Source organism: Corvus kubaryi, unplaced genomic scaffold (genome assembly GCF_017639235.1).
Source record: "Corvus kubaryi isolate FWS band 111438036 unplaced genomic scaffold, C.kubaryi_AGA036_p1.0 37266, whole genome shotgun sequence".
NCBI lineage: Eukaryota > Metazoa > Chordata > Aves > Passeriformes > Corvidae > Corvus > Corvus kubaryi.
The window spans coordinates 2,133,442-2,150,615 of record NW_024581081.1 but is presented as its reverse complement, the minus strand read 5'-3'; the positions used below and the strand labels follow the sequence as shown (position 1 = coordinate 2,150,615).

At 36.7% G+C, this 17,174-nt stretch overlaps 1 protein-coding gene and 1 long non-coding RNA gene across 10 annotated transcripts in view; one reads left to right on the top strand and one right to left on the bottom strand.

Moving 5' to 3' along the window:
- Positions 1–120: 120 nt before the first annotated feature.
- The window catches only part of PACRG (parkin coregulated), a 216,052-nt gene continuing 198,998 nt past the window's right edge, over positions 121–17,174 (bottom strand). For all 9 annotated transcript variants that reach the window (XM_042025065.1, XM_042025064.1, XM_042025063.1 and 6 more), the window contains one exon: positions 121–1,291. In XM_042025065.1, coding sequence (XP_041880999.1) covers positions 1,137–1,291 — 155 coding nt within the window. In that variant the 3' untranslated portion in view covers positions 121–1,136. The remainder of the gene's footprint in view (positions 1,292–17,174) is intronic.
- Positions 3,620–14,412, top strand: LOC121663141. The gene is made up of 3 exons (XR_006015540.1): positions 3,620–3,732; positions 9,505–9,593; positions 11,087–14,412. It is a non-coding gene; the product is annotated as an uncharacterized LOC121663141 (long non-coding RNA).

Here is a 17,174-nt window from a genome sequence, read left to right as displayed (position 1 = left end):
CAGTCTTTTAAAGTACTTTTTAAAATGTCATGTTTTTAGGCAAAGTTCATATCTCTGGTTTGTTTTGAGCTGACTCAATAATTTTAAATGGTTGTCCTTGAGAATCGTCAGATTGCTTGGTTTTTTTTTTTTTTGGTAGGTTTATTCCATAGAAATGCTTAAAAAGCAATAAAGTCAATCTCAATAGCTTTGCTTAAATCCATGTTTGTATCAGTTCTGTGTTATGGGTACACAGGGAGAAACTAACTGAGTAGGAAATTGTAAGGGATTCCTACAACAATAGCTGCATTGTTCGCACACATACACACCATAATAATAACAACAGAAAAGCAATAGCAACCTTGCAGTTACAAAAATACCAAGTGCCCTTTAAAAATGTATGTGTACATTCTGTGTTTACCTAGTGTCACTAGGAACCAATACTTTATGTATGCTGTATCTTCCATCTGATTTATTCAGGTTTTTTTCTGGGCTTCTTTTCTTCATAACTGTGTTTGTGCCTTATGTTCACCAAGAGAAACCCAAGTTCCATGAGTAAACACCTGGAAGCTGAGAACAGGAGTGTGTAAGAAACCTTGATTAATTTAATGACAGTGCTTTATAATGGAAAATATAAATTTTCCTTCTGCAATTGGTATATACATTCAACAGTTTTATTGTATGTCAGTGCACATTATTCAGCACAGCTGCTAGAGAGGCATTGCTGAACTGGTGTTTCTCTTCCATGACAAACACCTATTAAGCAGTCAGCATAAACTCTTCTTGTTACAGCCTCTGACATCACCCTCAGGGCAAGCGGACACAGAACAGCAATTGCTGAATCGTGTATGAAAATTATAGTTTTATTGTCTACACAAGTGAAGGTTTAACTCAGATTCCTGTTCAAGTCAGCTCTGTTATAAAGGAGTGATTCTTTCAGGGAACAAACAAGCACAGTACACCATTGTAATCAAAGGAACAGACACTATTTATGTATTGGAAAGCCTTGTTCACAATAGTGCTAACACTCCAATGCCCCAGAAGCCACTATTTTAGCAGCTGTAGAGAAAATAAAGCATGACTAACAAGATGCCATACAGAGTCAGATACAGTTTTTTAGAGCACAGGTGGAATCATCCCATTTAATATAATTCAGTTTAAATGCACGACCAATAAGTGGGGATCATGTATTTAATGTTTATATAAGCATGTTCTCCACCGTAGCGTTCAAAGAGTTCCAGTGTCTCTTGAATGAGAACTCCAACATTTTCACGCTTCTGCTGGCTGTATTCTATCCCATCACCTAAATTAACTGGTTAATAAAAGACAAAAAAAAAAAAAAAAAAGAAAAAAAAAAAAGAAAAAAAAAAGAGAAAAAGAAAAGAATTATATTGAATTTTGTCTTACACTTCAAAATAATGACATAGGAAATTGCAATTACTGGTCAATGGGCAATTACTGTGCCTCTATTAGAAACTTTTCTGTGACATGAAACAGAGCTGAATTTGAAAACAGGATGGGTTTGGTATCTCTATAAGGCTTTGCTCAGGCTCCAGCTTCAAATGCTTTCAAAATGTACATATGCATTACTTCAGTACCTAAGCAAAAATCCTAATGAAACTAAACACATTCTTTTATAAGATGAATGTGGATTCTCACTTTCACAGTTCACCTCTAAAACCATTACTACTTTATTTTTAACACTGCTTACTTAAGACAAAATTCTACTGCCAGATGCATAAGCACTTGTCTAAAAAATGACTTATTCTAGACTTGTTATGGTTTGAAATCTTAACTAGGTATTAGTTTGGGGTGCTCCACATTAGTCATCATATTAACACATTTTTGTTGTTCCTGATAGAGGGAACGTAGCTAAAAGAGATTTTTGGTGTATATCATGGTGCTCATTCAATTTCAGCTTCCTGAAAAATGTGCAAAATTAAGTCAATGTCAAAAGGACAAATTATTGCAGCCCCCAGGTGCAGTAACATTTACTGCTGTTTTCTCTGACATGGACTAGCAAGGATGACACACGCTCATACACACAGACCATAATTCTTTAAAAATCAGTATGAATACCGTGACACCAAAATAAAATCAATAAGAAATAACTTCATCTACAAAGTTGCTGAGAGATTTAAAGGTAGAAAATATATTTCTTTTGGTTTTAAAACAATATTCTGAAAAGTATCAGAAAAAGTATCTGTATATATATTCCAAGACGTGTGAAAACTAATTTGGAAGGGGCAAAATGTACTCAGATCCTGTTTGGTGTAGTGGGGGAGGTGGGGCAGCTGTCACACTGCTGTAGGGTAGTCCACATGCAAGCAGCCAGTGGCCTCACTCTGGGCAGTGGTGACAATGTGCCCATGTTAACATCTCAAACACTCAGTGGCAGAGAAAGAGCCACTTTCTTTCAGCCAGAGAAAGACCCATTTGTCAAGACAATGCAACTTCTCAGGCAGAGCCGGCCTTTCACATTTGAAACAGGGCAAACAGGCAAACACGAGGGCAAGGGTAGATTTTGCCCCCACTGCTGCTTCCAGATCCCCAGGTTGATGCAATGTAGATGTACAACTCCACCCATCCCCACAGCCTCTTCTAGATCTAAGCCCAAAGATCTGGATTTAAAGCTTGTGGTTTTGTTACCAGCAAAAACTGAAGAACCACGATCATGAAGAAACAGCTGGTGAACACGGGTAAAAATCACCCTTTTGATGAATTTTCCTGTAAAATATCTGACTGCTTACACATATTTATGTCACTTTACTTTTTATGAAATGGTTACACAAATACAGACGTGACATACAAGGACTGTGCTTCTGAGTGGGAAGGAGGTAATTTTTTAAAATGATGATTACTTTTAAGCACACAAATATTTTCCAAGACATTAACTATTAATTTCATTGACATGAAAAGCCAGGATTGTGACAACAGAATTTATTACAATGAATTTACTGTAATGCTACAAACAACAGATTATGAGAGTGCATAGAAAACACCAAGAACTATTAAAAAAAGGATTGACTTATACAAAAAAAACAGTGCAAAAAGAAAAGCACACCACAACTGAGTGCAATTTAGAGTAAACATGGTTTGCTCTTGCAGAAGGCAACTGAGATAACTGTGCCTCATCACCTGTCTTGCATGTGCACTGCAAGCCCTCCCCAGAACACCTGGAGGTATTTCTGATTTCACCAGTTTGAGCAAAGGAAATCCTGAACCTTGACCTAAGTCTTGGCAAATACGTAAAGGAATTACTGACTTTCCAACCATATGTCTATTATCTGTAATTTTAAGCCTACACACATGCTCTGCTAATGAGCTTACACAGCTTTCATCGTTCTTTCAAAGAAGTAGTAAAAAAAATCAGCTGTCTGGAAGTAATGGTGATACATTTCTAAGGAAGTCTGGGGGAGGCCAATGAGAAGCCACGATAACGCTGGTAGCAGAGGTATTTTCCAGAATTGCATGTTACAATCTTTATTATGGAGCATAGTCTGTACAAAAAATTATGTCTTAGATGCTTGATTAAAAGGTGTCTAAGAGTATGAGGCAATGATAAAGGAAAGAGTCTGCAAGGGAAGACTGAATGTGTGATGTGTAGACCGTCATTACAATTTTTTTTTCCTACAGACCATCTGTGCTATATGAAGGTTTGTATCCTCAAGACAGCCATAATCCACACTAATGTCATGACACAAGCTACAACCAACAATACTAGAAAGGTTATGTCAGCATCAAGGTCACCTGGTAAGTATTAAAATAGCTATCCTATGTACTTATAGGAATTAACAAAGCTTTCATACAAAAAAGATAATCATTAACCCAAGAGGACAACATCCATTAAATGGATGAGTCAGAATTATCTGCCCAATGCATCTAAGGGTAAATATCTACTCATAATAATAATGATGATTAGCAGGAAAAAAATAGCCACTAAAGTATAGCGGTCTCAGCATGCCCTTCTCTGGTTTGACTTTATTTCCAAGTTAGTTTGCCTGAGAAGCCAGCTTTGTCAGCCACAAAAATGTTGCATATGTAAAGAGTGAACATGGATCTGATTCAAACTCTTTATGAAGTTGTCCTTTGTGAGGAAGAATAAATCAACATGAAAATGCTGGGATGCACATTTGTCATATCTCTGCCTCAAAGTGAAACGTCTGGCAAATTCAGCATGCACCAAGAACTCATTTCAGAGTAAATGTTGTTTCTATGTTTAGAAGAAATGCACTAAAGGACTACCAACAGATCTAGAGGATTGCTATCAGGAAAAGATCTTACTTTCCCTTTCTAGATCAAAAAGTTAGTTCCCAGTCTCCCAAATCATGCACCAAAGGTTTTATGGTGCTTGAAGTGAAGTGAAAGTCTTTGCACCTGTCAAGACCTGTGTTAGCTGATGAAATCACCCGGCACACCAAGGCCAGGAGCGGCACTCCCTGCCCTCCCAATGCCAGCTGCTGTAGCCAAGGAAACCCTGCTCAGACCCTCAGGGACTGAACTCAGCATTTGGCAGGGAACAGAGGAGGATTTGAATTTTGCTATAAAAGGTGGTTTGTATTTGAGTCTAGACATGCTTCTATTCATGATTCGGGATATTAAAGAAATTCTGGTGTTATTTGTATTCTATGTCATTTCATTTTAAAGTTTCACTAGGGTAATGCTACAAATATAAAATTTTATTGCTTTAAAGAAGGACAAGCAAGTTCCTCTCTATGCACTAAGAGCCTGATATGGCAGTTTTGACATCCTGGTGTTGACAAGAAAGGTAAACCAACCCTTAAACTCACTCAGATCTATTCTTAACTCTAGACATTTGTTAGCATCTGAAAGTGTCCAAGACATTCTTTTAGTTTATTAGATTTCACTTCAAGGCAGGCTGGATCTCAAAAAGAGGAGTTCTTAATCCCCTAAATATGTTGCTTGTAAGTATTTCACAGAGACCAGAGGTTGCTCCTGGTGGTGATTGTTCCAAAGGTTCTGCTTTACACAAATTAAAGTCAGGGTTTTCATACACCTGTTGTTGCAGGGATGTCGTAGATCTTGGGATATTAGATTTTCCACAAATGTTAAATACCTGAGGAATGCTTAGTACTGGAATAACAAAATATATTTCTGAAGTGACTGTGAAGACAGCCCCATGTCCCCAGTTTAGACAACATTTTAAATCAAATTGTAACTCAAATGTCATTCCTTTATTCTTTACTGATGAAAGTGGTTTTTTACTGATTTTAAGTGCATATAGTCACACTTGTGTATTTCAACTTGTCTTGGAACAAATGATTCTTGGAAGAAACTTTTGAAGTGCTACTAGTTAACAAAGAGCTCTGGTATAATGGAGTGAGCTTTTTTGTCGGCTTTTTCTTTTTTTTGTACACAAATCAATAAAACTACTTGGAAAGATAGGCATCATTCCTTCCTTTTGGATCTTGAGAAACAAAGATACTGAAAGGTAAAGTGACTTGCTCCAAGTCATGGAAGGTATCAGTCACAAACTCAACTTTTATTGTCAATAATGAAAGTACTATTTATGGTAAAATACAACCGTGGAAAAAATCGGTTTTAAGCAGCTCAGTTCACCCTAGTCAAACCAACACGTATTTTCAGCAATTAGAATGACTACAGTAATGCAACATGCTAACCTGAATGTTAGTTCAAAACAAAAAAAGCCAGCTGCATTGAGATTGAACCTGTCACATAACAAAATGCAGTTAAGCAGTACAAACTAGCATTAAAACATTTTGAGGAAAATTTCAGGACTTTCTTTCCCTCTAGGAGCCATCACCAATATGAAGAAATAAATGGAAGCTGATTTAATCTACAGGCTGGCATGCATCTATGTCAGGGTTCACATCATGTAAGTTCACTGCTCAGGTACAGTTCAGAGCTTAATTAAGTTTTCAAAGTCTTCTTGTTAGGATAAATTTAATCGTCATAGAATGTGTTGGCTTCCTGACTGGAGTGGAAAATGAAAGCCCTGATGAGTCACTGTGGGGAGAGAGAGGAAGGCTCCTCTGCACCACTCCTATCACTGTGACTCAGAACTGTGCTTTGAAATTGTCAGCTCCAGGAAAGATGAGGTAGTTCAGTCTCCCTGTTCATTTAATTGAAAGTCTGTGAAAAGTCACAGGGTAAGACCCTAAACCCCTCCTGTCTGCTAAGAAACAGTGGGACATTGCCAGTTCATTTCACTCAGGATAAGGAAGAGACACCAGGAGGTTATGACTTCTGGTTGTTACTAACCCACACAGAGAACCCCATGTTCTCTCTGTGAAGGCTCATAGTAATGTGAACATCAGTATTAAATGTTCCTTAGGATAAGTCTAGATTATGTACACACTAAGTGCAAACTGGCCTCATGCAGGCTGGCCCCAAAGCTAGAGTGTTGAAAAGAAGAGCTCATAGAGTAGTTTATGTTGGAAGGAACCTCTGGAGTCATCTGGTCCAAATGCTCTGCTCTAAGTCAGCTCTGTTTCCTAAGTTAGATCAGGTTGCTCATGGTGGGATATCTGCTGTTGCTCAGCACAGAGCAATCCCAGAACAGGAAATGGTGCAGAGATCTCTTTGAGCTGGAGAGATTTTCACCAGCCATTTCAAATGTAATGGAGGAGAGTGCTACTCCTTTAATATAAAAATGTCTTTCATGAAGGAGGGTTTGCTGGAGTTACAAATGTAATAGGGAGAATTCTTATCTGTTATGATACAAAAAAAAAAAAATCTAAACTTTTGGTATAGTAACAGATTACCACATATATAACACTGCTTTTGGAAGCTTAATCTTATTCCAAGGAAAGAAGCACAAATTTGGCTGAAAAATCAATAAAATTTAATAAACACTGACTTGAAATCATGAAACAATTTAAAAAACTCAACATGTATATTTCAAAGTACTTTAAAACATTGAAGCTGAATGTATTAATATAACTTAAGAAGGCCAAATCTTTGAATAAGCACAGACCTGTTTTTTGACACTATCAACACTTGTCTCTTGCTTTACTTGGCTCTTCCTTCTATTTTTCATCACTAGTGCTGAGTGTTTATCACTTTACGATGCTACAGTACTGCAGAGATTACAGAAAAATGTTTCAGTCCAAGAAGGCATATATGCTTGGAATTTAAAAAGAATACTAATATAGAGACATTTCAGCTCATCATGTCTTAGAGAAGATTTTCTTAATTCTCATTGAAGGCATTTTGCTTTAGCACAAAATACAGATTCTTCCTATAGTTCTCTTCCATATGCAGCTAGCTTTTAGTTATTTCATAAATTAGCATTTATAGCAAAATGAAAGTGCTGTTACTATAAACGCTATTCAGAAAGTCAACAAGTCAGCAAGTAGACGAAGTGCTCTGATTGGACAGGAAACATGGAAATGATGTTTTCCTAATGACGTAAGCTAACTAGAGATAGCTGCAACTACTTGCAAATTGCTGTAGTAAAAAACCAAACCAAAACAAAAACCTAAACCCCAAAAAACCAGAAAACCCAACTGAAAATGAACCAAGACAGCAGCTGTTACTGCAGTTTTTCCATTTCCAGGAAATGTTAGCAATATCAGATATAATCCTTTCTAAGCCCAGGTTTTGGGGTTTTTTGCTGTTTGATTTTTTTTAATAGAAGTACAAGAATGAAAAAAGAAATCACTAGCAAACGTATCAATGTGGTAAAAAAGAATATTTTTTCCTTTATGAGTACTTAAACTTCCCCAATTAATTTAGACTTTGAAGTGTGCTTATGTCTGTGCTACAGATCAATATCAAACAAAGTAGAGTTAAATAATTTTAGACAAATAGTATGCTCAACAGGGGAATGGAATTTGGAGGCTGACATCTTGTCGGCCTTGGTACACTCTTTACTATTGCAAAACAATATATTAGTCCCAAATCACACTTAATGTGCAACAAGAGTTGCACCAGTTATGCAAGTCCAGTGTTCTGCCAGTTGTTTTAGATATATGTATATAAGCTAGTACAAAGTAAATAATATTTTTTTTTGTTGGAAATCATGTTTGTGTGTGCAAAATTTGCATAGCTTTGCTGGACTGATGTAAAATGTTTGTTCATCCCATTAATTTCTCATCCAAATATAGCATCATTAATGCAAAAGGAATTAAAACCATAAAAAACCAAATCTTTGCATGTGTGTGGAATGAACATAATTTATTTTTAGTGTAATTCAAAGTGACAAACCTGAAAGTCCTCAAGTGCTTCAAAGATCACTGATTTCGACATGGAACACAATCCTAAACCAGCCAATTTTTGACATTGAGTTACATACATACCTAAACCCAAGATGCTTAGCAATCCATCCTCCTTCCACCAATGGAAGTTTTGAATTAATGCAACCAAAATGCTTTTAAGGGGGAACCCTATGTTTTTCTTCACAAGCAAAAAGCTCAGTAATCCATTACTTTGTGTTAATAACTGCTGCTATGTTTGTACATCTGCCATGTACTAATGGAATCAGTTGTGTATAATTTCACCATTCAAAATCATTACCATTTGAGAACTCTGCTTGGTCTAGCTTGCCCATGAAAAATGGCAATGACAACTGAATTCCTTCAATGACTGCTTTCCTAACTTTGTGACAGAAGGGTGAACCCTTTGTTGTCATGGGAAGTTTCGCCTCAACCTGAGGAGAAACTTTTTTACATTGAGGGTGGCAGAGCACTGGAACAGGCAGCCAACGGAGGTCATGGGGTCTCCCTGTCTGGAGACATTCCAAACCCACCTGGACACGTTCCTGTGTCACCTGCTCTAGCTGACCCTGCCTTGGCAGGGGGGTTGGACTACGTGATCTCCTTTCCAGCCCTAACTATTCTGTGATTCTGTGGAATGCAACTAAATAAAAATAGGTCAATGCATTAAAAATTTCCCATCAAAACTATGGAAGCAAGTGGTTAGATATGTCTATAGGTTGCTGAATATGCCTGAAGTTGCCAGTTTTCTAGTTTCACTGTTCCTTAATTAAGCTAAAAAAGCAAGAGCCTGAAGTCAACAGAGGGTGTTTTAGCAGTGATTTGAGAAAGGACAAGGAGATGAAAGCTATGAATGACTGTGTGGATTTGCCAAGATTTCTTTCATTGGTGTAGGACAAGGACAGAATTTATGCAGTTTAAAGGACAACGAGCACTGAAACTGGAATGTGCTATTTTATCCTCAAGCGAGACATAAAGGAACACCTTGCTCCCCAGATATCAGTACTATAAGGATCAGGATATCTCCTTCTGGTGTGTCTTTATATTATTGCAAAATATAGATGTAAATGAATTGAGTAATCTGATTACTCTTCCTTTGTTTTTCCAGTTGAGTTAATGCATATTATAGATTTTAAAAAAATAGCTTTCTCAAGATGTAGATTTCCTTTCTTTTTATGAAGGACATAAAAATAAATACTTATCAAAAGCTAGTTAACAGCTATTAATTTTTACATTAAGAAAAGCATATATTTGAATTCATAACAGCTTTTCAAGCAAACAGAAAAAAGCCAATTTTTATACAACTAAAATGTATTATAATCTGTAGTCTTACAGGAATGAAAAACAGATAAAAAGAGAAAGGAAACTGTGTCCCCTAAGTGTGGTGTTTCTGGAGATTCACGGCTTTTGAATTTGGTAAGTTGAAGCCTTTTGAAAGCAATGTAGAAACTGCACATACACCACATCCAGACTGATTTTTTTTTTTTTTTTAGCTATAGGAGTCTGAATTAAGTGTGAAAACAAGATAAGTAAATAAAAACTATTTCATTAGTGACTCTTAACTGGAAAACACTCAATCTTCTTCCTGTCTAAATTACACCAGCACCAGGTGACAGAAGATATTTACATGTCAGTAACCTGACTTAGATCACTTACTAAGATTTAGTAGACTGACACACTCTTGCAATACACAGCAAAACCTTTTGTTTTGCCACTTATGCAATGTTTATAAGACTACTTCCTTCACTGTCTCATATAAAATCATGATTTACTGTGCCACTATAGATATCACAGACTCTAGGCTGTTTATCAAAATGTACTCCTAATGTTTTCACAAAGGGATCACAGTGTTATTAAAACACAAGCATTTTAGTGAGGCCTAAATACAATTGTTTGTAACAAAGAAGTAATTGCATACAATAAGTGTGTATAAAAACAATAGGATGGAAAACTATTAGCATTTTTTAAGGTAAAATTAGTATTGAAATACATTATAATATTTTAAAAGAAAATTATTTTTAATATATTCCATATATTTATTTCATTACACTTTATTACTTTTCTTCATTGTTTTAAGAAAATGGTGTCAGTCCAGTAAAAATTATTAATTAAAGGTCATTTTCCCCATTCCATATAGCATTTTTTCTGATAAAAATAAAAAAGCATTCAAAGATCCTAGCTATAGGAGTGAGAATTAAGGATATACTTTTCTGATTTCCAGTGTGCATGACACAGTTTTACTGTTGGCATGTATGAATATAGGAAAAAACCTGCTGCTCTTACTTGCATTGCTTACACCTGAAGAATTGCAATCATCCAGAAGCATATAATGGCTTAAGGCTGTTGAAAAAGACCTTTAAACATCTATTCTGGAACTACATGGGAGCAAAAAAAACTTTTCTGTGTGCAAAGAGGATATATGCCATGCTCAGCACTGTGAATTGGAACCTGGTTAACACTGATCATACACGTGTCATAACAGAGAAAACCTCCAACTGCTAATGATGCAGCACTTCTGGTTCACTTTGTAAAGCTTCTCTTAATATCCTTTCACTTCATTACAAAAGCAGCGAACCTGAACAGTCTTGCTTAAAAAAAAATCTTTGCTTCTCAGGTGAATTTGTAGCTGCTTGTCCAAAACTGCTGCACATATCATGTATCTATAGGCTGATGGCAGTGAAGTAGTTACAGTAATTTCATCTCCTTTGCAGTGGTCATTTGAGTGTTTGCTATCCTGATTTGCTGCCACACCAGGGCTTTAAAGCACGAGAGTAGAAATTTTGTCATTTATCATTCTCCAGCCAATCCCGACAAATATGACCATTTTTGTTCTCTAACATTTCTAAAGCATGCTACATTTTGTAACCACAATCTTAATTCTATCTATTCATCATTCACTTATCTTACAGTCCTTCCAGCCCTGGTGCCTGACAAGCCTACAACAGCTAAGATTCAGAAGGAAAACAGCTCATACACACACATACATGTGCAAGTCAGGTCAGCGAGGAAGAGACAAGAGAAGAGGCAAGTGATATGGCTGAATGCTCTTGGTCAGCTCAGGCCAGCCTGGAGCTTTATAACAGCCAAGAAAACACTTATACAGCACAGCAGAGCACAGTGTGTTTGAATAGCTGGAGTTTGCATTTTCATGTATTATAATGAGGAGCAAAAGTAAAAAGCTGTCAAGAAAATTCTTCCCTGGCAACTTAAATATGCTTTCCCACACTTGAGTGATCTGAGAGTACATGCACACATTGTAATCAGCTTTACATTAATAACAATGAAATGTCCATTCCTATGAAGGAAAGTCATGAGGGGGGTTTTTAGATAAATTTGGGACACCTTGCAAAGATAACTTGGAAGTCAGCTTGACAATATCTAAGGGACATATTTCAAGAGTAATATTCTCTTGAAGTTTTCCTGGAATACTTATTGCTCAGTGGACAGGGTCACTCTCCAGAGGAAAGGAAGAAGTAACACCTCACAAAATTCCTTTATCGCTTCTCTCCAGCAGACCACAGATGGCTGTTTCATCTCCTGTGTTGTTTAATGCTAATGGCTGCAGTGAGTTTACAGGTGTCTGATCCAACTCTGCAGCTGCAATGCTGAATTGGTACCCATGGAAGCACTACCTCAAGATTAAGAGAAAATTCTGCATCAGAACTGAGCATTTTTGGACAACAGCAGCTAGAGCAGAATGATGATTTTGAAGGAAACGATGATATGTTATTTTAAGGGAAAAGAATAACATATATTAGCCTCAGTAAAATCACGTGAAGAAAATTCATGAGTCACCAAGAAATGTCATCACTGGATAGTGGTATCTGGAAAAGTCCTCCTGAATTACTTGTCCTAACACAGCCAAAGTTTATTGGGTGCTTGACTGATAAGTAAAATAGACATTTCTTGTCTGAGGGAGAAGAATGTGGACATGGGAGAAGTAGAAGACAAACAAAGGCTGAAAGTGGAGGAAGGGAAGCCAAGGACATTCCTTTGGCTAGTTAATTTTCCAAAGTATGCTTCATAAAGGTTCTAACTCACATGAACGTATGCATTATGGGTTAGCATAACTATTCCACAGTGTAACTTAAAATATCCCACTGGATGCCGATTAAGATGTTGTGTCTGAGCCTGTTGACTTTCTGCTGTAATTTTGTAGCAAAACACGGTGAAAGGGTAGATAGGCTTATCTGCACATCTGTTGCTAGAACCCAATACCTTTGCTTTACAGTTATGAGTAAGAATCTCACCTACTTAAAAGTCTGCTTGGGAAATGATTAGAACGGAATGTCAACCATAGGGCATAGGACTCTCACAGGAACGTGTGTATCAGCTAAAGAATTGGCTTTATAAGATGGAGGAGGTGAACTGAAGCTGTTACCAGCCTGTGAGAAGAGAGGTACCAACAGCCTCCCAGTGCTTGAGACCTCTCCTCTTCTACTGTCTTCTTTTCCTTTAATTGTATGGATTAAAAAAAAAAAAAAAAAAAGTAATCCCGATATCTCTTGCTGGTTTGATAATATCCTCATTTTACAGAGGCACCAGCTTTCCTCTCTACCTAATATCACAAAATGGAGAAAAGTCAGTAAGTTCAGGCATGCTTTTTATCAGATCTAGTGCCTCAGCCATCTGCCTCAACAGTTCCTGAAACTGCTGATAGTTGTCTGGCAGAGATTATAACCACTGTCACTAAATCCTGAGAAGACATTGAACAAGACAGGCTAATATTAATTTATTTACATATCCTTACCCTTGTAATATATCTCTATCTAGCAGCTCAGAATGGCTTAAATTGGGGTTATGGTTCTAGTTCTGCAGGGGAAATGGCACAAGAAGATAACTTGATTTTGCAGGAGAAGAACAATAATAGCACTTTCAATTTTCAGCTAACAGACTGACTTAACTTCACACATCCACAGAAGACAACTGTGAAAACAGGCAGAATTAGAGACACAGGGCAGGAGAAAACATTGTGGTATAAATCTTTTACAGCCAGAATGGAAATTTAGACCACGTCAGGAATTGCAACACTTAATATCTGTCACGTGGGCTCTGCAGGAGACTCAATAGGGCTGCATTAAATTTACCTCTCAGCATATAGTAGGAGTTGGATTCCCAAGAGCAGCATTCAAGTGAGTGAAGGGCTGATCAGTGAGTCTCACAGAGGTAGCCAGTGGGGAACAGGGAGCAGAACAGTTTTTCTCTGAGACTTAAATATTTGCATCTGGCCTCGAGCTACAGCCCAGGAGCTTTCCTGGTTGTAGATAGCAATTGCCATTCCTTCTGGGTGAGACCAAATGATTTCTTTAAAAGCAAGTTGTGTCATGAAACAGTAGCGATACCTGTTTCCCATGGATGCATGCTGATTTTGCACTACACCTCTTTACAATGACAATTTGTTTCCCACCAGTCCTACCAGCTAATAGGCGGTATGAGCTAAGGCATGTTCTGACACCTTGTATCTCTTGCAAACCCTACAACAGTTCTCTCACGTGGACATGAATTTGGACCTCTCCCTTCTACCCTGACGCTTATTTTTCCAGAAACTCTGCCCCTTTTTCAGTTTCACTGAATTTGGACAATGAGTTTAAAAGTTATGTGAGTTGAGGGGGTGGGTGGGGAAGATTTACAGAAAAGAATAACCTTATGGCCCATTACACTTGGTGTTTTTAAGAAGGCAGGAAAAAAATCAGCAACGGCAACAATGACTGCCTTAGTTTTTGTGGTTTAAAAACCTAGTGATGAAGCACCCTCCCAGGAAGCAGGAAACAAGCCCAGCCTATGTCATTTTAAATCTGCGTCTTTCGTGACCAGGGAGATTTCACCTAATTATCAAATTAGTTACTTGCAGAGAAAGGCTCTTGTGACCTCTATGCTTATGATTTGGCAAGGAAGCAGCTGTGAGACAGACCTATTGTTAGACTATAAACTTGTGTCAATAATTCAGAGAAACACAAAGTTTAGCACCTGAATCCAATTTTCAGCAGCTACCTGAGTGGGTCGATCCTGAGCCCTTAGAAGTTCCCAAATGAAGGCTGCAGTGAATCAGAACATCTGTACATGAGCCTAGATAATTAAATGTCTAAATACATATTTACATGAATACAGTCTACAGTGCCAATTTTTAAGTGTTTTGACTTGAACTAACTTCCTAACAGATGGTTATTCTGAATCTATCTTCATTTATTTATGCCTGTTTATGTTTTTACAGATATAATAAATGATCCAAAGCTTATTCCTTGTCTATTTATTTATATTTTAATAACAGTTAAAGATATTATTGTACTACACAATTTATAGAAATTATATAAAGATGGTCTTTCTGTGCTGTACTTACACGAGATCCCTCTGAATAGTCAAGGAAAAACTTCCATAACCATAAGGCAAAGTGAACAAGCATAAATGAAATGTTAGAATCATCTATACTATTGTAAGCTTAAGTGAGATGTTGCCATAAAATAAACCCCCAAAAAATCTGAAATCAAAAAAAGAGGAGAAAATATAGGAAGACAAAGAAAGTATTTAAGTGCATGTATGAGAAGCTTCAGAAAGTGTAATTCAATAGAATTAATGCAAAATTTCTGAATAAGATAAAGCTCATGCTACATAAAATGCTGGCTTTGGTATCATAAGCAGATATAGGCCTGACTCAGGAAACTGTCATGCAAATGTTTAAGTGATTGCAAAATCAGGACTAAAGTGTGTTTATTTATATCAAAGCATTTCCTAACTAAAGAAACAAGCATATACAAAGTATTAAGAAATGAAGGGTATATAATACTGCTGCCAGCTATAGTCATGCCTCACCATGTAAATCAATGAGTTTCAGAAAAGTAAATGAGAGAGGGAGTTAGCTTTTCTCTGCCCACTACAGTGATTAATTAGCTTATTTTCAATAAGAAAAGTACTAGCTATGGTGTTATCTCACAGGTTTTTTTTTTTCACATTATCAATAGTACCAGAAAACAACAGCTGTCCTTTAGCCCTCTAAAAGGAAAAGGCACATGTGACCATGAAACACTATGAGACTTTGGTAAAAAATGTCATGAGAAAGAAAATCTCTGGACATTGAAGTTGTATTTGTTTATATGTAAGTTGTAATATCCAGGAAAAGCAAAGCTTCCCGTAATAATTTTCTTACATTACTATGACATGCATTTTTAATGTATGGCTTTAACTACAATTGTCTGAAGAAGATTCAGAAGATATAAGAGTTGCCAACTTCTATTATACTACTTTACATGCACTCTAACACCACTGCATTTGTACCAAGAAATCAGGTCTGGAAGGAAAGACAAGGAAATTTTCCCACTGAATGATAAAGATGGTTTATTTCCATAAGCTAAATAAATTTTTCAGGAAACATAAACTCAAAAAATTATTGATGTAGAATGTTTTTTATCGCATCAGCTGCAGAACTCCACTGGGGAAAACAGAAAGGAGAAGCCCTTAGGCCACATTTTGTGTGACCTAATTCTTTCAAGGGTATGTTTCTGCAAATTTTTAGGAAGTGACAATGCAAATGAACAACAGTTCCCACTGTGATGTTTTCATGGAATCTCTGCATAACCTCCAAACAGCAGACTTTGCACCAACACTACAGTACACAGTTTTGTTGTAGAGCTTAATTACTTTTGGATGTAAATGAGCAGAAAAACAATTATCACACACCCAGCAGAAGAAATGGTTATGCTTCTATAAATTTCTGGTATTCTACTGCTGGGATTGTCAATTTAAAATTTCAGTCTCTATGCTGCTGCCAGTTAATGATTAGTCTACTACATTTTGGTGAAATTGCACTCCAGTCAAGGGAAATGAAGTAAAAAGATGAGGGAAAAAAGAAACTAATATTGTTGAAGTCTAATTAGAGTAGCAGGGCCAGTGCTGGACTTAGCTGAGATGAGGCTGACTTTCTATTAAACTCAATACACTGAATTCACTGAGAGCAAGATCAAATGCTATGATTTCATTTTCATGGGTGATGTGTTAATAGGAGTGGGATTAACTTCTTCCTCATGTAGTGATTTTTTTTATATTAATGTAAATCAGAATGCAATCATTCTTCTCTTTCGAAGTATAGTTCTAAAACCTGCCACTTTACTTTCAGAAGGATTAGTGCCATGCAGCTTATTTTGAACTAAATCACACTGCTTTAACAAAGAAAAAAAAATTGCTCTATTGACTTCAGCATCATCAGCAATATCTTCCAGAAATACATTTTAACAGCTTCCTATGTCAGACAACCATTTCTTACTTACATGGTTTTAATTCATGCTCCTTTGTTTCTTTCTAAATGAGTACTTGCAGCAAGTGAATGTGCTTTCATTTCCCAGCTTTTCATTTAAAGAGCTAAAGATCACATTTGAGCCATAGTTGAGAAAAACATGCTAATGATTTTTTTTAAGAATATAATTGGATTTATCTCAAAAAAAGTAATCCTCCAAAATCCTCCCCAAACCCCACAAAACCGCAAGCCAACCCCCTTCCCCAGACCACCCCCCTGCCAAACCAATACCCTGATATTGAACTTTGTATTTCCTCCCTAGAACACCTATGTATCATAATATTTCACTTCTCCTTGAGAAGTGTTAATGGGCATTAATCACAGCTTTAGTAGCCATATATGCTGAAATACTTCTGGGTTCCTGACACATGAAGTCACACTTGGTACAATAAGTATTGATAATAAAATCTTTCTGAATGCCAATAAATATATATTGTGGAGAAATACTACATATGAAGCTTCATCCTTCCACCTACAATTATTTAATACAGAAAGATCCAAAACATATATAATTTAGATAAGGCAGAATAGCATTTTAAATGAAAAAGGTCAGATGCATGTACTACACATTTTTCATTTTAAATTGTACACAAAGTCTACTTGTAGACCTTTGAAGTGGATGGCAAATGTGGGTGTTTATTCAGCTGGAACTTTAAGTATTTCATATATAATGCATATGTTCCCTGAAATAGCTTAAATTGACTACTACAAAC